Here is a 21,049-nt window from a genome sequence, read left to right as displayed (position 1 = left end):
GATGCGCGTTTAATCCTGATAAGAATACCCGGATGATTTTGGAGGGTCAGAAAGCTTCCTCTGTTTCTGAAGGAGCAAAAAAGGGAAGGGAAACAGAATCCAGATTCCCCAACATGATCCATCAACGTCAAACACTCAGAGGTGGGAGAGTGCCCCGAGAGCCAGAATTCAGAGGGAATTACTCTGAGGGGGGAAAAATAAAATAAATTCTGAGAAAAGCCAGAATTCTGAGGATAAATCAGATTTATGGGGGGAAATCTATTCTGAACTAAAAAGAATTCAAAGAAAAGTTAAATTCTGGAAAAGGTCCGAATAATTAGGAAAAGGGATTATTCCGAGAAAAAGGTCCAATTTTTAGAAAATTTGAGAATTCAAAAAAAAGTCACATTTTGACTTTAACATCAAAATTCTGAAAAGACATTGAGAAAAGACAGAATTCCAAGAAAAAGTTATTATTCTGAGGAAAGAAGTAGACTCTGAAAAAGTCAGAATTTTCAGGAAAAAAAGTAAAAATTCTGGGAAAAAATCGTTCGAATTCTTAAAAAAAAAAGTCAGAATTCCAAGGAAAAGTCATTATTCAGAGAAAATTCAAATTTCTGAGAAAAGTAAGAATTCTGAGAATAATTGTTTTCCCCAATGGCCCTAACCCTCTGTCATAGCTGCCCCTTCCCCTTGTCCTCATATGTGCAGTTAAATAATTCCTCACATTGGTGAAATATTCCACCATGGTGAATCGCTACGTGGTGAATCGCTCTGCGGTGAATCGCTGCCCTTTCTGTTCGTGTCACTAATCGTCTTGAAGCCTGCGAGAAGCGTGGCGTACCAGTGCGTTCCGATGATGCGGCGCCGCCTGCATCCTTCCCACCAGCCCGTTCCTTCCTGCCGGGGATGTGAACACAGGCCTCCTTTGTCCTCAGTGTCCCAGTTTTTACATCTGCCCAGGCTAATGAGGTGAAAAATTAGCTAGAGGCCCACCAGGGAAGCTTTTAGGGTCAGAAGCATGCTAAGCTGTTTACTGTGACACAGCCGCAGATTACATGCTCTGGATTATCATGCAGCCTGAGATGGTCACCTATGTGAGGACTTTTCATGTTTGTTTGATTTGATCTTAGTTTTGTTTGGTTCATTTCTCTTCTGTGCACAGAAGTTTGTTTAATTTTAGGTATTCTCAGTGTATTTCTCTTGTTTTTTCCACCTGATAGTTCGGTAGACTTGGTTCTCTTGGGACCAGAGTTGCAGCATCTGCTCCATTTCCAGCTGCTGTGGCTCTGAGTTACACCAACCTGTTCCCCTCCTCGCCTGTGGGGGCGCTGCATCAAGAATCATTGAAGAAAACGACATGAAAACCTCTGAAGACACTTTGCAACTTCCTTCTTCACCAAATGGAAACAAAAATGAAGTGGCGTCAGATTTCAGCAGTTGGAGGATTTCTCTTTAGCTTTTGGCTAAACACCACAAGCTAATGCATTTGTTTTGGTTGTATTTACCCAGAATGCACTGCACTGTTGTCTGCTTCCTTGCTTTTGGAGTGGTCTCTGGTCCGCTTGGTGTTCATATCTGCATTTGAACTGAACCAGAGTTCACTTCCAATCTGGTGCCTACAAACCTCGGACTCAAACCGGGATCAGAAGGACCGGTTCGGTTTGTTTGGGGAGGTGTGAATGTTAATTAAAAAACAGACCAAAAAACCACAAACTCCCGTCTCCGTTTGGTTGAACTGAACTCTGGTGCGGTTCAAATGCATATGTGAACACCAAGTGGACCAGAGATCGATTCAGGTGCGGCTATCTGCTAGGAAGTGCTAACCCAGACCAAAAAGTATCGTCGCTAACAGTGTTAACCAGCCATCTTTGTAAACAGTTAAATCACAAGCCATCATGTTAGCTTGTTTCCAGATATCTCATCTTTAACGGTTCATTAAACTTTGAATCCAGACATTTTTGTCGCCACATTAGCCAACATGATCTTGACTTCTTGTGTTTTGCTTAAATTCTCCAGTTTGCTGTAACCTGTTATCGACCCAGCATGCATTGCACAAGTAAAAAATATAATAAAGATATACAATTTTTTAAATTATGAGTTTTTAGACGTCACAAACAACAACTTTTAGGTTAATATGAAAATTACAACAAATTTAGGCAAACATAATCCCTTAAAAAACAATTAATCCTACAGTTTAACACAATAACTCAGGAGAAGAATGGGCATTTTTCAGTTTCTAGATGTGCAACACCGGTTCCTCAAAGTCATCCAGCTGCGATATCACAGCAATCTGAGTCGAAAGAACTAATGAATATGCATGCCACAAGTTTTTATTTGCACAGTCTGTACTCTGCTGTCCTTATCTTGACTCCAGATTGTCATGTCACCACTTGTTTTCTTGTTCTCATTAATTTCCCTCCATTCACTTCCCTAATTAACCCTCCCAGTAATTATATACTCTTTGATTCCCTCCTTGTTATGCAGCTGATGTCCTGGTAGTTCAGTCTGGTTTCCAGTTTGTTTAGTGTCTTCGTCTCCAAGGTTTCCCACTCTGTTGTTTTTTTTTTCTTCTGTCGTCCGCATGCTTCCTGCCTCTTAAAGAGCTTCAGTCCCTCTTTGCATTTCAGACATAAAACTGGTGGCAGTCCTGAACACTAAAAAGTATTTAAATGGCCTTTTCCCACACAAACTAAACATTTTCAGAAAGATGTTTGAAAGGAACTGAATAAATTTCACATTCTGAGGAAAATTATACTCTAAACCAGGGATGTACAAAGAAAATAAAAAAGAAAACTAAAACCAGGCAAATAAAGTCATCCAAATTATTTTAACCCAGAAAAGGATTATTTTAGTTTATCAGTAATATCAGAAATTGTGGAGTACGCACTATTTACGAACTCGGAATCCAGAAATACTTAACGGGAACAGTCACTGCTTAGTTTATATTACTTTTAACCCAAAAAAGGAATTAGACCAGTTACTCTTTAGCTTATTTTATCAGAAACTGTAGAGTACTCACGATTTAGAAATGGAATTAGATTCTTAGCAACCCTGAACAGGAGCCGTTAGTTTACATACTTTAGAACAACATTAGTTTTCTTTCCTCATTTTTCTTTCCTTTGGTTTGTTATTTTGTTTGTATTTCCTTTCAACTCATGTAAAGCACTTTGAATTGCCTTGTTGCTGAAAATGTGCTATATAAATAAAATTACCTTACCTTTGTTTTATTGTAGGAAGGGGATGTTGTTGCAACATTTGCTATATTAAAATAAAGCCATCTAGTTTTAACTATTACTAATGTCTACTGTCCATTTAGTAAAAAAAAAATATACACACATATCCAATAAATACATAAAAATAAATACCTAAAAAAAGAAAAATACCAATTTTATGTAGTTATTCATTTATTGGGCTTTACATTTTAATTGATAAAATTGATTCTCTGGGGGCCCAGTGGGGTGGGCAGCTTTGTTCCAGGGGGGCTGTGGCCCTCTCATCCGCTCCAATTGGGGTCGCCACTGTGAATTAGCCCAACATCCCCTCTCTGATGAAAACATCCAGCAAAGACCTTCAGACTCATCTGACGGCTGAGTCAGAAACGATGCTGGCTTCCCTCTCTGCCCGGAAAATGACTCAGCGTTCGGGTCCAATCATTGTCACCGCCGTGACGGACCGCGAACGTGAAGATGTCATGGCGGCACATCCGTCCAACACCAGACTTTGAGGTTCGGCTTCCCTTGACTAACATGTAATTTATCTGAAATAGTCCAGATTGGTTTTTTAAATGAGCAACTTGTGAAAATAAAAGTGTTTAACACTCAGACATCAAACCGTGACTCATCAAAACAAGGCGGGCAAAGATTTAGATAATCTCTGTCAACAGAAAAACAAAATGACAGAAATACAATTTCCCGCTCTGAGCTGTTTATGTTGTGTGAAAGCAAAAATATTCACGTCATTAACATTTTGTCTGACCTTTTTCTGTGTCAAAATAAACAAAGCACTGTCAAACACACAGCGGATTTCGGTCCGGAATAAAAATCACCAGCAAACAGCTTCACTCCGGGGAAACGGAGCTCTTCTTCCCCGGCGGAAAGGAGTAAATCAATCAAACCCTGTACTCTGAGCGCCATCTGGTGGCGAGCAAAGATGGCTGCAATCGAACCCTTAGAAACATGTTCCAGAAAATAATCTCTTTCCTTATCCTTCTTTCTTCCTTTCTCTTTTTTCTTTCTTTCCTAATTTCTTTCTTTCCTTCTTAAACTATGTTTTATGTGACTCTTATGGAAAAGTCTGATGTTAAAATGTCTATTTATCGAAAAATAAATGTGTTTAAATAAAAATCATATCTCTGTTATTCTAAAAAATATATAGAAATATTATTATTATTATTATTATTATTATTATTATTATTACTTAAAACCATAAGTAATACATTATTTATTATTAATCAATCAATCAATCAAATTTTATTTGTATAGCATATTTCAGCAGCAAGCCATTTCAAAGTGCTTTACATCATATCAAACACAAAAACACTTACTTTATTACTAAATTAAATGATAATTTAGCCATAAATTATTATTTTTGGTTTCAAATGACATGCAAACACCGCAGCTGTCCAACTAGAATAAATCTCATAAATATATATTTTTTATTTAATATATTATTATTATTGTTGTCATTATTAATGAAAAAACAGAATTTTGTTCCCCTCCTGGCCTGTGGGGGCGCTGTACCAAGAAACACTGACGGAATCGACAAAAACCTCTGAAGACACTGAGAGCAACTTCCTCCGTCCTACGAAATGTAAACAAAAACGGGCTATCATCGGAGGTCAAGATGGAGGATTTCTCGAGCCTGTTCTCCAGCTAGTGTTCGGCTAGTGCGTTTGTTTTGGTTGTATTTACCCAGAATGCCTTGCATGGTAGTCCACTTCCTGCTTTTGGAGAGGCCTCCGGTCCGCTTGGTGTTCACATTATTCATTCAAACCAAACCGAGACCGAGACGATACATAACGTGACATCAGTAATGCTGAGGCAGCAGCATGGAGACAGTGCCCTCTGCAGGTGGGAGTTAGCATCACATAAACCCAATGTTTTTTTTGTTTTTTTTTGTCTGTTTCTTTTTTAATCGTTTTTGCAGAAAATTTGCAATAAACTTACACTTTTATTGCATTGATCTGCTGATCTGTTGAAAAACTGGAGATACATTGCAGTCAGGCATTGCGGTGGCCACCTATATCCTCTAGGATTTGTTTACTATTGAGTTATTCTCAGGATTATTTTCTGTTGGAAGATCCAAACAGATCAGCTCAAATTTCTCACAGATTATTTGTGTTTTATTAAATAAATCGTATATACTGAAAATAGACTAACAATAAAATATGATAGTAGTGGTTTGATTTAGGTTGCAAAAATAACTTTTTACAATAAAAACATAGAGTTAAATACAATTCACTAGTAGAACAAGAGTACATTTTGTGCAAATCTGCAAGTAGAATCCACAATTAAGTTTTAATACCAAATAAAATTATATTTTTCAAGTGAAGATTGCAATTTGTGTGTAAAAACTTGATTTTTCTAAGTAAATAGCACTCCAATTATTTTGAATGCAATTTCCTGATATTTTTATGAATTCATATTTTTATCCGCAAGCAGAGGAAGCAAAGCATCACTGAGCCACCGCCATGCTTCACGATACACCGAAAAAAGGAAACAGGTGATTAAACTTAAAAAAAATGTTACAAGTAATGAAGTTAAGTTTACACAATCAAATATATTAAGTTTAATAAGTTGTCAAACATGAATAAGTTAAATTTGACAAACGTAATTCGACTCCATGTAACAAATTAAGTAAAAAAAAAAAAAATTAAGTTGGAGCTCCATTTTCTGTTTAATGTGCTGCCTGTTTTATTTCACCTTCATTAAAAAACAACTGATGCGCTGATTGATAAAGTTTCCTTTTTATAACAGAAACCCAGAACCTATAATCTGGTTGCTGGCAGTTTCTTCTTTCTGCCACCAGGGGGCGCAGCCACGTTTCTACCATCCTGAATCTAAACGTATTTCTGGATGCATTCAGAGCTTCTCTTGTCTTTTTCTGTCATTTACTGTGTTCAAGGCATTAATGCCTTTAACACTAGTATTTGTATTTTTACCATTTAAACTTGTTTTATGAGGCTTTTTTTGTCAAACGGAACAGTTTTCAACAGTTGACAGCTCAGAGAATATTTTCCACCTGATGCATTCTTCTTGTTCTTTTGCAGATTAACTTCTTCCAGAGCTAGAAAGCAAATAATAATATACCACTAAGTCCTTTAACTTTAACTAGAAAATTATGACGATTTTTGATTAAATATGTTTTCTATTTTCTGTTAAGTTTTTATAAGGGGCATGAGAGTAAAAGGGAACTGAATCCAAATGAGCTCTGAACGTTTTGTAACTTAAAAAGTTGTGAATAATGTGTCACCTTCCTTTAAATAGAAGAATAAAAGCACATTATCATTGAAGTGACAATGAATTAGCAGTTAAATGTGATGAAAAGCAACATGTCTGTAATATTCTGTTTGGTTTTTAATAAATTTAATCTATAATTCTAAAATCTTGTACTCAGAAACTGGACTCAGATCAGCCGATATGAAGATCTCTGATCAGTTTCTTACATAAGGAGTCCCACATGGCTGTGCTTTGGTTACCCTGTTATTTATCATTTCATGGTGTGAATATTTCATGTTTCTCTTCAGAAAACCTCTGAAGAAAATAACACAAATGTAGGCTCAACTGTTGCATACACTTTGTAAATTAGTCTCAAAACTTTTTACTGAAAAAGTTTCATTTTTGAAATACTTTTTTTTCCTTTTCAAATTAAAAATTTGAACTGTCATTTTTGCTTGCAAAAATATTGGAACAATTTTCTCTCCACAGACTTTCAACTTTAAATATATATTTTTGGGGAATGTATGGTACCAATCAGGGATCGATTGAATAAAACTCATTTAGGCAAAAATTTCTGAAAAAAATCTAAAAAAAAATTAGACATTAATTTTACATATTTTCTAGAAAAAAGTTGGAAATTTTCAGTTTCAGAAGTAAAAATGTTCTACTTCATTGAGCTCAGAAATTTCCAAGTTTTTTTTAAATTAATCTAGAAAGTTGTGTTTTTTCTCAATTCTTCAATTTCTTCAATATTTCTACCTCAGTATTTTCTTGTTTTTTTCCTAAAAAAATTCTGAGATTAATCTTAGAATTTCTGAGTCTTTTGTTGCAAATTTTCAACTTTTTAATGTCAGAGAATTTTCAAGTTTTTTAAAGGAAGATTTCTGAAATTAATCTCAAAATGTCAGATTTTTTCTTCCAAATGTTTTACTTTTGGAGCTTGTTAGTTTGCAACCAAAGACCAGACTGGGGCCAGCAGTTTTAAAGCTCTCAACTTTTTCTTTATCTCCAGCTTCACACGCTTCCGTTCATTTTACAGCATTTCATGCAGTCAAACAAGAGGAGGGAGAATCTGCCGCTCATCTGAACCACCTGGCTTTTAAGGGATTGGCTCCCACCAGGACTAATTAAAGGGGTGGAGACAATCACATTTCCAGGAAGAAAGAACATTTATACTAAACTATTCCTTAAAAAATGTTTACAGTTGCAATTAACTCAAACAAAGCTAAAAAAAAATAAAAAATAACAATTTGGATCCAAATAAAATCAAAAGTCCATCTCTCCTCCCTCTCAGAAAATGGATTTTCCCAGTGAGGCTGATTGAAAACTCCAGGTCCTTGTCAGCGCTGCTCATGGGTGCGTTTCCATGGCAACACATGACCCGGTGACCTCAAAGAGATGAGAAGATGATTTAAACAAGTAAATAAATCAAGTTACTTCCTCAAACACAATACATTTACCCAAATAAATTAGAATATATAAAGTACACACAGAAACAGCTCCTGTTAGGGAGGGGGTGAATCCCTCACACAGAATTTCCTTTGTTTTTCCAAAAATATTTCTGAGATTTTTTTTCTCACAAATGTACAACTCTTAGAACTCAGAAATTTCAAAATCTTTTGGAAAATGTCTGAAATTTTACTGGTAAATTTACAACATTTTGAGCTAAGAGAATTTCCTTGATTTTTTTTGTTTTGTTTTGTTTTCTAGAAAAGAAAAAACAGAAATTGAGTTGTCTTTTTTGCTGTTATCTGCCTCTGGCCCTGATACGCCGTTGTAAAAAATCCCAAACGGATCAGTGAATAAAAATGGTAATCCTATTTTATTGTCATTCTGTTATGGAAATTCAACGCATTCATTTTCTGAAAACCTGAAAAAAAAATCAGCAAAATTCTTCAAATTCTGCTACTTGCTATAATATTGGACCAAATGTCTCTCCATAAGATGTGAAGACGTGAAAAAGTTGCGTGAGTGTGAATACTGATGCACGCACTGTAAGGATGTGAATCAAGTCTCTTCACAGTGATGTGTCACGCATGATGGGCGGGACTTTTCCTCGCAGTGGGGTCAGGGGCCCCTTCAGGTCCAAGGCGTCTGGGGATGAACTCGCAGACACATTTTCACGTCCCAGATTCAATCTGCAAACTTTATCCTGCGGTTTTTGTTTCTTTTTTTCCTCGTGGCTTTTTTTGTTTGTTTTGTTTTTGTTTTTTTGGTGTCGGTTTGTGGGAATCTGAGCCCCAGGGAAACAGAAAAAGCTCTCCCTTGTGTCTGTCACTGTGACCGCCCACAGCACGGAGCTGAACGGGGGGAGAGAGAAAGTGGAGCTTTGTGAATGACGGGAGCGGCGGAGAGCAGAAAACAAACTTTACCACTTTATTCCCTCCAGCCTGCCTCCATTTTCCCTCCCAGACAATAAAGTTCGGATGTTTAGGAGCCGACACCGAACCGGAGGAGTCCCGGTAAGTCGCAGCGCGGTAACAGAGGCTTGTTTGCAGGGTTTCACAGCAGATTGACAGGGTTTTTTTTCGACGGAAAGATGCATGCATAGCAGCAGCCTGACCGTGACTGGAATAACTGTTGGAGGTGGCAGATCATTCCGAGCCAGAATGGGACCACAGCTTCCCAAATAGCAACGATTTTCCGCCTTTAAACCAATAAAACCTCATGAAGGGACAATAAAAATCCAAATGTAGGATATTTAGTCTCATCTTGTGTAAAAATGAGCTTGCATGCAACTTTTTTTCAGTCTGCGTGAGCATTTCCTTCATTGATCACATTTGAAGCTTTTCCATATTTCAGGCAAAGTTTCCATTTTCCTGCCAATGTGTTTCGCAACGTTTCGTGACTCATGGATCAGATGCGGATTTCCACTGTCAATGGGAACAAAAAACACACAAAGAGTCGTTCTTTATGTTAATACACATATTTTACCAATATTATGTTCTAGATTTTTATTTAAAAAATACCTTTCAAATGATGCCGAGGTCGTGTGAAAGTTGCAACAACAAATTTGCTGGACGATAAATTGTCCCAGTAATTATTGCGATAAACGATAATGTTGCTTTGAGATCATTTTCAAGTAATGTGCTGATAAATAGGGCTGGAACGATTGAAATAATGTTAATTCATTTAGCAACGATTAATTGACCGGAGAATGCAAACAGTTGCTGAAAGAAGAACACAGCGCTGTAAATAACCACAAACTGTAAAAAACATGCATATATTTAGCTTTTTAGGGCTAATGCAATAAGCAATAAATCATCAGATTACAATTTTTAAAATATATTTATCTTATATATATATATATATATATATATATATATATATATATAAAATACACAAAAAAAAAAAAAAAAAAAAAAAAAACAGGGTCAACTCTAGTATCTGTGTATTGATTCCTTCCAATAACGATGAGAATTGACTCACTTGTTAACTTACAGGGAAAAATAAAAAGATCCTTTTCCAGTTTTCTCATTTCCAGCAGACCCAACGCGGTTCGCCGGTTTCCTGCAATTTCAACAAACAAACTAAACTTGTTTTTTTGTTTTTTTTCCTTGGTTGAACTTGGTGTTTATTTGGTGTCCGGTTCCTTTTATTGTCACCTTTTAAAACAGATAACAGCATTTCTTCAGTTTACTCTTTAAGTTTTAGATGATACTTGTTCTGTTTTCCAGAAGCTGCTGTGCCGTCGAAGTTTTCCAGAAAAGTTGTAGAAGATGTTTGTTACTTTATCGATTTGTTTCTGCCTGCTGGTGATGGTCGGTGCAGACTCTTGCCTCATCATCAGCGAGATCAACGCTGATAACCCCGGACTGGACACCACCGAGTTCGTGGAGCTGTACCACACCAGTGGACAGCGAGCCTCCCTGGATGGCTACACCCTGGTGTTTTATAACGGCAAAGGGAACGTAGCCTACAAGGTTCTGGACCTGAAGGACCACAGCACGGACGACAGAGGATTCTTCCTGGTCGGCTCCTTGGACCTGATGCCCAAGCCGGCCATCCTCCTTCCCCCAAACACGGTCCAGAACGGCCCGGACGCCGTGGTCCTCTACCGCACCGCTGCCGCCCGCTACCTGGAGAAGATGAACGTCACGGCGGTAGGGCTGGTGGACGCCGTGGTCTACATGACGCGGCGCTCCGGAGGAGCCGAGTTCCTGGCGGAGGTTCTGACGCCCGGAGAACCGGCGTTTGTTGAAGACGAAGCGGCGCACGAGGCGGACGAGTCGATCGAAAGGTGCCTGCTGTCGGACGACCAATGGGGCTTCCGGGTGTCGGTGCCGTCTCCAGGTCAGCCGAACAACTGCACCCCGCCGGCCGCGCCGCTGACCAGTCCCTTCATTAACGAGCTGAAGCTGGGCAGCGGACAGGTGGACGGGTCGGTGGAGCTGACAGACGCCTCGGCTGCAGGGCCCGTGGTTCTGGTGGTGTGGGATGGGAAAACGGACAAGGTTAGCGTTAGCATGGACGTGGACACCTCCAGGAATGGACTCAACTTTATGACCGTCAACAAGAAATACATGAAAGGTTAGTTCCACGTACATGTGACGTCACATTCCTGAAACTTTGTAACTGACGGCCATCTTGGTAGGCAGTGACTACGGAGTTGCTATGGCAACAATAAAGAAGCTGCGAGCTTAGTACTAGCTGTCACCTTGTTCCTATCTTATAAACAATATAAGTACATTATAACTATTACTTGATTATAATTTCTAAATACTCCAGCCACCTCTGTAATACTAAGACAAATGTCAGTGATATTTACTTTAGTACTTACTGCCAAGCTAGCAAAATTAGCTTAGCTAATGTAGCTTTTATCTGGGACAGTTTAACAAATAAGTAAAAAAATATTTTTTATAAAAGTTACTGCAGCTTTAACAAAGATAGGTGGCGCTGCTTTCATTTTCACATCCTCAATGACTGGAAATATCTCCAAACAGCTACATTTCCAGTAAGCATATTGGCGATGTGCAGCAGCAGGTTGGGGAGGGGCAGTCATGTTCTGAACCAAAAACGCTCAGATCACTCCAGCATTTTCTCTGGCTTCTTAACTAAATCACTTTAAGCCTCAGAAACAGATGGAAACAGACTTGTTCATCTGTTTCTCTTTGGCTGATTTTGTAATTTCTGTTTCTGCTTCTCTTCAGGCGATGAGTCTGGCGCTGTGGCTATTTACAGCGGCAGAGCTGCAGACTTCCCGGTGGGGAGTCCGCTGAGGCAGACGCAGCCTCTCGATGCGTTCGTGTTCGCCGGGCCTGGAAACAAGCCGAGCTCCAACCTGACGGAGACGCTGATCCCCGGCAGGCTGCCCTACCAGCTCAGCACCAGGTCAGACCGTCAGCAGCTCCCATGAGCCTTTCTGCCTCATAAATGAGTTCAGCTCAAACTTTCCTCTGGTTATTTTTGAGGTGTGGGTTTTTTTATTCAGTTGAGGAACAGTGATGCGGTTGGCGTGTGACTTTAGTTCCTCTTCATTTTATGATGTCAGTGGTGGAAGGAAATGGCCTCCGCTCACTGAAACCTTCTGAAAATACTTTTATCAGTCGATAACTACGACGGCGTGTCAGGGCCTTTGTGGATAGAAAAATTAAAGGAGGACAAAACTTTGAACTTTCTGAGATTGAAAAATAAAAACTCAGCAAGAAAAAAAGTTTTAGGTTAATGTCAGAAATTTTCTAGAAAAACCTTGGACATTTCTGAGTGGAAAATTATATTTGTATTTTACTTTTGAGGCTCAGAAAGTAAGAAAAATGCAAGAAATTTAAAAAAAATAATCTAAGAATTGTTCTTTAAAAACCTGGACAGTTTTTAAATATAGACTTTTTTTTTCTTCCAATTTTTTTTTACTTTTCAAACCCCAAAATTTCCAAGTTTTTCCCAGAATTTTTCTGAGATTAATCTTAAAATTTCAGCGTTCTTTTCTTGTTAATTTTCAACTTTTCAAACTCAAAGATTTCCAATTTTTTTCTAGAATTTGTTTTGGGATTAATGTAAAAATTCAGAGTTTTTTGAACAGATATTCACTCCTCTTTTTAATCTACAATGTCATGTATAACGGCTCTACGTGAACAAAAGGTTTTGTTGGAGTCTAACTTTAGAAACCTAAATATTAGCCACATATATTACTTTTCACCTAATATTTTAAAGTTTAACGAGTAGCTAAGCCCTAAATCATATCTCTTTTGCAGATAAATTGTCTAAATTGGCCGTTATTGAGGCTTTCTGTATGTTTTGTAGCATTTTGTGACATTTTCATGAAAACCTGTTGAATTCTGCAATATTTTGTTTGAAGCAAATCTCCAGAAACAGGAAAAAAAGTTGCCACATTTGTCTCTAGTTGCTTTAAAAAAAAAAGAAAAGAAAAGAAACAATCGGGATCTGAAAATATGAAGTTACTAAGTTGGTAAGTTATTGGCCACGCCCCTCAGTACCTTTTGGCTCCGCCCACTTTGGGAATTTTCTAAATTGGGGCGGGGCTAAGCTTTCACAGTAAAGTAAAAATAAAGTTGCACTTTAGCTGCTTACACTACTTCATTTTGTCTTACTGATGATGTAGTTCAAACCCTGTTTTGGCTTTCATAGCTGTTATTTCCCTGCCAACAGATGAACAAATCCAGACTTGTTTCGTTTCTGATTCCAGTTTGCGAGAGGGCGGCTTCTACCTGAGTCGCTGCGGTGTGGCTACCTGGGCCAGAGATCCCGGCACCTTCTGGGAGGCGCCACAGACTCCCGGGCTGCCCAACAAATGCCCCTGGCCCAAAATCTGCCCCCACACCATCTGTAAGTGTTTGAATGCATCTCACTGCGGTTTTATTTAGACCCCTTCTGTTGTTGCTTTTTAGTCACTGAACACAGACACTAGCATTTATGTTCTTCAGGTTATCAGAAAATAACCTGAGTAAAAGTAAAAATCTTTTCTAAAGGCGAAGTGTCAGAACCAGGCTAAGAAAATATGAGAATAAAGTCATACAACAAAAAGTTCATTTATTAAATAAAACTAAGTTAATCTGGGTTGTAACAGAAACAGCTTGGCATCAGGTTTCAGTCAAAATGCTGAGCATAAATCCTGTTCTTTTTAAATTCCTGTGTCATAAACAGGAAGTGAAACCAAATGATCACTGAGATGTTTGGGTGAAGTTGTTTTCTTACATGTGAAATCGACAGTAAAACAGGAACATTTAGTTTATACTTTCTGGTGACATTGATGTTAATCTTTTTTCAGTAAATGGTTCTCATTTAAACAGATTCATTCACTTAAAGAACTGAAACTGTGTGGTGAATGCTGCAGAGCAAATTAACCACTGAGAGCAATGAAGGAGAGAAAATGCGGAACAAAAACAAGTTGTTTTATGAAATGGAGGAATTTTGGTTTATCTTGTGGGATTATTGTTTTTTTCTCCAACCTCACTGTTATGCTTGCTTTGCTGCTTCAGACATTATTATTAGGAATAATAATCATCAATTACAATCTGTGTTTTAATGAATCTGTATTCATATTTGGCCTTATGTTGCCTTTTGTAATTTGTCTAAATCTAAGGCCGTTCTAACCCTTAAAAAGGCGGGAAAGTTCTCCTCTAAACAGCATTTATGAGTATATTACTTTAAAGAATATCTACATATTTCAGATACATATTTGTAGTCCTGATCCTATTAAAAAGATGGGAAAAGGCCTTTAGTTTAGCACCAGCAGGACACCATGAAGCAGAGAGGCTAACTCTGGAGGCTAACTTTAGCGGCTAACTTTAGCTGTGTTAGCTGCTAACAGTTAGCCAGTCGAGGTTTTCTCGCTGTGCTTTTTTACCTCAGTCTTTACTGTTCCTTTTTTTCTTTGTACCGTAAATGTTGCTGCACCATCAGTGATGGAGGCTTCTTCAATGCTAATGTAGCAAATTGGTTGATCGTTCAGTAGCTAACCAGGAAATGACTCAAAAACTGTCATTTCAAAATAAAAGACTCAGACTAACACAGCAACTTTCTTGCTGTTAAAGCAATAACAATGCTTTAAAAAGTCTTTTATCACCTTCAGTAATGACATTCATGTGTATCAATGGGCAGTTATTGGGTCTCTTGATTTTTGTTCCATCTTGACATTAATAAATTCAAATGTATGATGTTTGAAATCTCTAAATTATAATCTATATTGTTGAAATTGTTATTTACTTCTATTTCATCCAATGTTTGTTCCATCAGAACATCAATTAATATCAGTAAATTGAAAAATATGATTAAATGCATTTACTATGTGCAGTTTAGTGATAAAAATCACATTACTTCATGGAACTGGTGTCCACAAAAAGCCTATTTGAAATGTGTTGAAATAACATTTAAGGACACAGATGACTCAAGTTTTCAGGATTTCTTTTTTCTACAAGAATCACAGTTTTGTAAATTATGCAACAGTTTTTAAAAGACAGTTCTGAAATATTAGCTGGCTCTAAAACTAACAGGAAAATGTAATTTATTTTTTTTAATTCAGGAGAGTTTAGTAATTCTCCTGAACTTTATAAAAAATAAAATGTTAAAACTCATAAAGAGTTTTTTGTTTTTTGACCCTCAAAGGTAATGATGAGCCAACACATTTCTCATGTGACTTCACATGAACTCCAGAACCTCCAGAACTTTGTAACTGGCAGCCATCTTGGCAGGCAGTTGCTATGGAGTTGCTATGACAACAGTAGAGCTAGCTCTCACCTTGTTTTAAAGTATGAACAATACATTACAACTGTTACTCGATTACAGTTTTAGAGTACTCTACCACCTCAGTAACACTAAGATGAACATCAGTGATATTTACTTGAGTACTTTCTGCCAAAGCAGCAAGATTAGCTTGGCTAATGTAGCTTTTACCTGCTAGTGGACATGTAGCCTGTCCACTAGCAGATACTAAATATACTTGATATGCCAGTCACCAGAAACTTATTTACACAAATCAATCAATCAAATTTTATTTGTATAGCACATTTCAGCAGCAAGGCATTTCAAAGTGCTTTACATAATTAAAATAAAAACAGCATGTAATAAACAGTGAGAAAGAGATTTGAAAAAAAGAGTCCTTTAGAAATCTGTTGAAACATTGGTTGTATGGATTTCAGTTGAAGCTCCTCCATGTTGTTCCCACTCTTCCTGTTCACTAGGTAGCTAACGTTAGCGTAGCATGAGATCGGAGGCAGCTTGTTCACATCGCCTGAATTATTTTCCTTCTCCGTCTCATATGGGTTGATCCTGACAGCAGCCATTTTGGTCACGTCTTACGCATTTGTTAAGAGATGTTTTCTCTTTGTTGGTCTGGAAACCAGAGGTCCGCTGCGCATTTCGCTGTGGTTGCCTACCAAGATGGCGTGGGTCATTGTGAATTGCTGGACAGGAACAGACAGGTTTCCTTGGAGTTTGTCTGGTGCAGTCTGCTGATCTGGTGGAAATGCAGAGCCGCCCTGAGCCGTGTTCTCATTGTTCGCCCAGATGCCCCGGGGGGCAGAGCTCCTCCTGAGCCTCTCCTCCGGCTGTGGGAGCGTTTCTCTGGGTGGAAACGGAGCGAACAGGCCGTGATCTGGTAGATTCGGGCCTCCAGCCATCTGCCGGGTGTGTTTATGTCCCTCAGGGCAAACGGGGCAAACTGGTGGGCTTATATAACCGCCTGTTGCTGGTGCTTTACATAACACCAGAAATAAAAGGCGATAATGACTCTCCACCTCTCTAAGGTATTTAATCAGTTTGCTGTTAGCTTAACAGCATGTTTTAACTGGTTTTGTTTACTGGTTTGAAGTTGCTAGATCTTTTCCTGCCGTACTGTTAATGATGAATAAATTCCTGTTAATGATGGTGGATCATTTTCAGCAGCACTAATCCACACGAGACGTCAGTCAGCTGTGTGATGGCCGGAGATAAAGCAGGAAGTACCAGGATGTTCCTTAAGCCAATACTGTTTACACATTTTCAACGAAAAAACAAGAACATTTCTGAGCTCCAAACATCAAAAATATGCAAGAAAAATGATTTTCACCACAACCACAGACATTTTTAGATTAANCTCAGAAATGTTTAATTTTCTTCTAGAAAATTTCTGAAATTAATCTCAAAATTTCTGAGCTGCAGAGTTGCTTGACTCCCGTTTTTATTTCATAAATGTGGTTGACCTTCTATGACCTCCAGAAACTTTAATACCTCAGAAAAAAAAGCAACAAAATATTTTTGCTGCAAAAACGTTGGACACTAATTTGTTTGATTTGGGTAATGTGAATTGGCCGGTTGAATTTTTTCATGAATATCTTCAGAACAGAAGCGGGACAAACGTAGCGCAGTTAAGTCATATTTGATATGTTATGTCCTGGTTGTTTTGAGGTTTGATTCCTCTGGGCTCCTTTCGGGATCGTTTCTGTTTCTGCTTTATTTTAGTTCAGTCCTTCCCATTGTTTCCAGTTACGCTTGTTTCTTGTCTCTAGTTATTCCTTGTTTCATGTTTTCATGTTTCTTAGGTCCAAGTCGCACTTTGTGACAAAAGCAGCAGAAATGAATCTGTTTGCTACACAAACATCAGTTTTGTTTTTGTGAGCCAGCTTCACTCAGGTAAAAGTTCTCGTTGTCGACCAGTGATCCCTGGCGGAACGGATTCGCCGCCTCACCTGCCGCCGGGCAGCAGCGGCGACTTCCTGATCAATGAGCTGAACACGGACACGCCGGGCGCGGCCGAGGACGGGGAGTACATCGAGCTGTGGCACCCGTCGGGCCTGCGGGCCTCGCTGCAGGGCGTCTGGATTCTGCTCTTCAGCGCGCACAACAACAAGCCGTACCGGGAGATCAGCCTGAGCGGCCACTTCACCACCGCCAAGGGTTACTTCCTGCTGGGCAGCGACAGGCTGGCGCCGGCGCCGTCGCTCCGCCTTCCTCCCAACACCATCCAGAACGGGCCGGACGCCGTGGCGCTGTACCGCAGCCTGTCCGGCCCGCCGTCGGCGGTCCAGAGGGGGATCCCGACCCGGGGCCTGCTGGACGCCGTGGTGTACCGGCAGAGGGGGTCGGACATGGAGGCGCAGGAGCTGAGCAAGGCGCTGACCCCGGGGCAGCTGCCGCTGCTGGAGGATCCCGATGTTCTGCCCGGCGATGAGGCACTCAGCCGCTGTGGAGGCCTCTACCCGTTGGACCTGTCGGCCTTCTCGGTGAGAACAGTAAAAACACAAAGCGGACTGAAATCTTTTTTTGATCTTTACATGTTCTAATGTTTTTCCCTCATCAAAATCAAACCTCGACTTGATTCTTTCATTCATGTTTGAGAAATCCTTTAATCTCCATGGCAACCATTCAGCTGTTCAAACCGCCTGGGGGGACGTAGCCCCGCCTTCGAGGCACAGCTCCGCCCCCACTCAGCTCCTTCAGATATTACAATATTACAAGAAAAATTAATATAAGGTGATACAGCAAGAATAAAGCTGTACAACATAAAAGTCATAATGTTATGAGAATAAAGCCAAAACAATACCAGAATAAGGTCTTGAGCTTAACAGACAAAAAGTCAGAATAAGATAAATATTTAACTGTGCCAAAAAATTAGAAGCAGAATAAATCCATAAGGGTCAAATTTATGTGTCTCAGTTTTTGACAGACGTCTTCTCTGTGAAACATGGACCGTTGTTTCTCTCCTCTAACTCACCTGGTTCGATCCGAGCAGGTGGCTCCGCCCACTCCTCTGCGGGAGAACATCTGCCCCCGTCCTCCTCCGGCGCCGGAAGGCGTCGTCATCAGCGAGGTGTCGAGCGCGCGCTGGAGCAACCACAGCCAGCAGGCGGGCTTCGTGGAGCTGCAGGGGCCGCCCCTGACCGACCTGCGGGGCCTGGTGCTCTCCGTGTTCGACCAGGACGTCGGCGGCACCGCCATCGCCCTCCCGTTACGAGGAGTCATCGGCCAGGACGGCTTCTATGTCGTTGGACATGGCCATGACGCAGGTTTATCCTTCACTCTCAATAAATGGTTTATTAGACTAAAATTAGTTAGTTGATCAACTCATGGCGCTTAGACCGAGGAGGTCCAAAGTGGCCCGAGCTCCACTTGTCTGGATGATTTTGTTGAATTTGTGATTAAATTGAAATTTTCACAAACACATAAAATCTTTTTAAACATTTATTTAAGTACAAAACAAAGTATTTTCCTTTTATTAACAGTGTTTCTGTTTTCATTGATTACACTTTGCTATTTCAGCTCAAAAACGATTTACAGATTCAGTTTCTCCATGAATTAGACTACTTTGCGTTATTAAAATACTAATTACTGTACTATTTAATAGATAAAACACAACAAATGTCTTGAGGAATAAATCTTTACAGTGTTAATTTAAAAAAAATTCCCTGGAGGTCTTTCAACTTAATAGTTTTCGTCTTAATGACTAAACGTTTGGACACCGCCAGCTTAGTGGTTCTTTTATTGTCGTAGTTTGGCCGCCATCCAGCAGAGGGCGCCACGTCCTCAAGCGGAGCCAATGGACACAAGATGGACAGAGTCCGGTTTTTTTTTTTTGTTTTTTTTGTTTTTTGAGGAAATTTTACTTTGATTTCCATCTTCAACTTTGTTGTAGTTCAACAACCGGAGAGCTTCATTTATTGGTGTATTTTATATATCTGAGTTTAATAAAGTTAGAAAACCACGGATCCATTTTCTGTCAGTATTTAATACAGCTGACAAAAAATAATGTTAACATTTAATTGTTTTTTTATTATTATTTAGCATATTTTGAACATGTTGCCTTTATATGATGGAAAGACGTTCGTCGCTCTTGTTACAAGAGAAAACCTGTAAGAAAATATCTGCTTATGAGTTAATCAGTAGTTGATAGATTAACTCACTAATGGATAACTTGGGTCTCTAATCCGGTAAATTACTGGTACTTTCTGTCTTTGTGGCGCAGATCAGGCCTTTCCTGAGGGAACCTCGGTGCCGGCGGGAGGAGCCGCGGTCCTCTGCTACGACCTGTTCAGCGTCTGCAGGGCCGGCACGGCGCTGACCAACTCCAGCCTCAGAGACGTGCTGGTGTTCAGCGAGAACCAGCGGCTGCTCGCCTCCCTGTCCACCACCAGGGGGCGACAAGTCCTGCCGTCTCTCAGGTGGCAAATGGTTTTAATGTCTTTATTGGTTAGAAATGAGCACATTTCTGCTTTTATCCAGGATTATACGTGTGGAGAGCAAGACTGCGCCAATAAGCACTAAATCATTAAATGCATGATACATTAAAATGAGCTAAATAATTTCTGTTTGCATGATTTTATCATTTTCTATTGAAAATTGGATGATAAAACTCTTCAATCTGGTGTTTTGGTCTCAAAATGCTCCTTTTTTTGAAGGAAAAATTTGTTTTCAGAGACTTTATAATTAATTTTATTTGTTGCTTTTGTTATTTTGTTTATTTATTTTGGATATTTTAAATGTCCTCCAGCTCCAGTGTTAAATGTCGTTAGAATTTAAAGTTTATTGATCTTTGAGAATGTGTTTTGTATTATTGCCGTTACAATTATATGACTTAAAAATGGTCTCAAAACAATAATAATATTATTGTTTATCGCGATAACGTGATAAAACTAACGTGACCTGCCCGTTGGAGAGCAGGTGGCAGCTTTTTCAGAACCAACCTGGAGAAAAGTCCAGAAATAAACAATGACATGCATCAGTTAACCAAAGTATTAAAACTTTAACATATTATTGCAGTATAGATTTGTACTTAGAGCACATATCAACCAGAAACCAGGTTTTTCCTGGGTAGCTGCAGCTCTACGTTAACCTGGGCTGCAAATAACGATTAATTTAATAACTGATTAATCAATTAATCGGATACGTAAATTGTCGCATTACACAAATTTTTAATTTGAACTTTTGTATGTATTTGAAATACATTAAATTATGCAAATAATTCAATTAATTTTAAATAAGAAAATAGACATTTTATTGCCTGGAATGCAATAACAACTTTCCTTTAGTGAGTATCTGCAGTTAAAAATCTTCAGCTCTTCCTTCTGGACTTGCATCAGTACCGGGTCGGACTGATTATGTTTGGGTTAACTGATCAATAATTGAACAGCAAAAGGTGTTTAATTTGCTTTAATTTGGGATGTTTTTTACAGAATGTGAACCAGGTGAAGCTAAAACTGACGAGAAAATAATTACAGATTAGTTGACAATAATTTCAGTAATCAATTAATCAAGACCAGTCCGATTAATCATTTCAGCTCTAATACGAATTTTAACAAATTATATTGTATTAAGATGCAGCTCTGCCAGGAGGCCTCTGACTGAATGAAAACCTGTGTGTGTGTGTGTGTGTGTGTGTGTGTTTCTGTGTGTGTGCTCCTGTGTGTTCCTGTGTGTGTGTGTGTGTGTGTGTGTGTATGTGTCTGTGTGTGTTTCTGTGTGTGTGCTCCTGTGTGTTCCTGTGTGTGTGTGTGTGTGTTTCTGTGTGTGTGCTCCTGGGTGTTCCTGTGTGTGTGTGTGTGTGTGTGTGTGTGTGTATGTTTCTGTGTGTGTTTGTGTGTGTGTGCTCCTGTGTGTTTGTGTGTGTGTGTGTGTGCGTGTGTGTGTATGTTTCTGTGTGTGTTTGTGTGTGTGTGCTCCTGTGTGTTTGTGTGTGTGTGTGTGTGCGTGTGTGTGTATGT

The 21,049-nt window shown here is 39.2% G+C and overlaps 1 protein-coding gene and 1 long non-coding RNA gene across 5 annotated transcripts in view; one reads left to right on the top strand and one right to left on the bottom strand.

The window, feature by feature from the left end:
* Nucleotides 1-3,352: 3,352 nt before the first annotated feature.
* LOC106947539 (uncharacterized) lies at nucleotides 3,353-4,083 on the bottom strand. 2 transcript variants are annotated; one of them, XR_001425007.1, is made up of 2 exons: nucleotides 3,958-4,083; nucleotides 3,353-3,855 (listed from the first exon to the last, which is right to left on the bottom strand). It is a non-coding gene; the product is annotated as an uncharacterized LOC106947539 (long non-coding RNA). The 2 variants fall into 2 exon arrangements; XR_001425006.1 differs by having other exon boundaries at nucleotides 3,353-3,739.
* A 4,091-nt stretch (nucleotides 4,084-8,174) lies between these two features.
* Nucleotides 8,175-21,049, top strand: part of LOC106947550 (uncharacterized) — a 24,306-nt gene continuing 11,431 nt past the window's right edge. Inside the window, exons 1-8 of one of the 3 annotated variants that reach the window (XM_015032624.1) lie at nucleotides 8,175-8,881; nucleotides 8,959-9,111; nucleotides 10,097-10,949; nucleotides 11,570-11,750; nucleotides 13,063-13,202; nucleotides 17,010-17,575; nucleotides 18,085-18,358; nucleotides 19,315-19,510. In XM_015032624.1, the coding sequence (XP_014888110.1) occupies nucleotides 10,139-10,949; nucleotides 11,570-11,750; nucleotides 13,063-13,202; nucleotides 17,010-17,575; nucleotides 18,085-18,358; nucleotides 19,315-19,510 (2,168 nt within the window). In that variant the 5' untranslated portion in view covers nucleotides 8,175-8,881; nucleotides 8,959-9,111; nucleotides 10,097-10,138. Of the gene's footprint in view, nucleotides 8,882-8,958; nucleotides 9,112-9,780; nucleotides 10,950-11,569; nucleotides 11,751-13,062; nucleotides 13,203-17,009; nucleotides 17,576-18,084; nucleotides 18,359-19,314; nucleotides 19,511-21,049 lie in introns of those variants that run through there. The other 2 variants (XM_015032621.1, XM_015032623.1) reach the window with 2 other exon arrangements.

This window comes from Poecilia latipinna, unplaced genomic scaffold (genome assembly GCF_001443285.1).
Source record: "Poecilia latipinna isolate Pla-1442-1.1 unplaced genomic scaffold, P_latipinna-1.0 Scaffold247, whole genome shotgun sequence".
NCBI classification, from domain to species: Eukaryota; Metazoa; Chordata; class Actinopteri; order Cyprinodontiformes; family Poeciliidae; genus Poecilia; species Poecilia latipinna.
The sequence above is the reverse complement of the archived record's forward strand: the minus strand, read 5'-3'. Positions and strand labels throughout refer to the sequence as shown.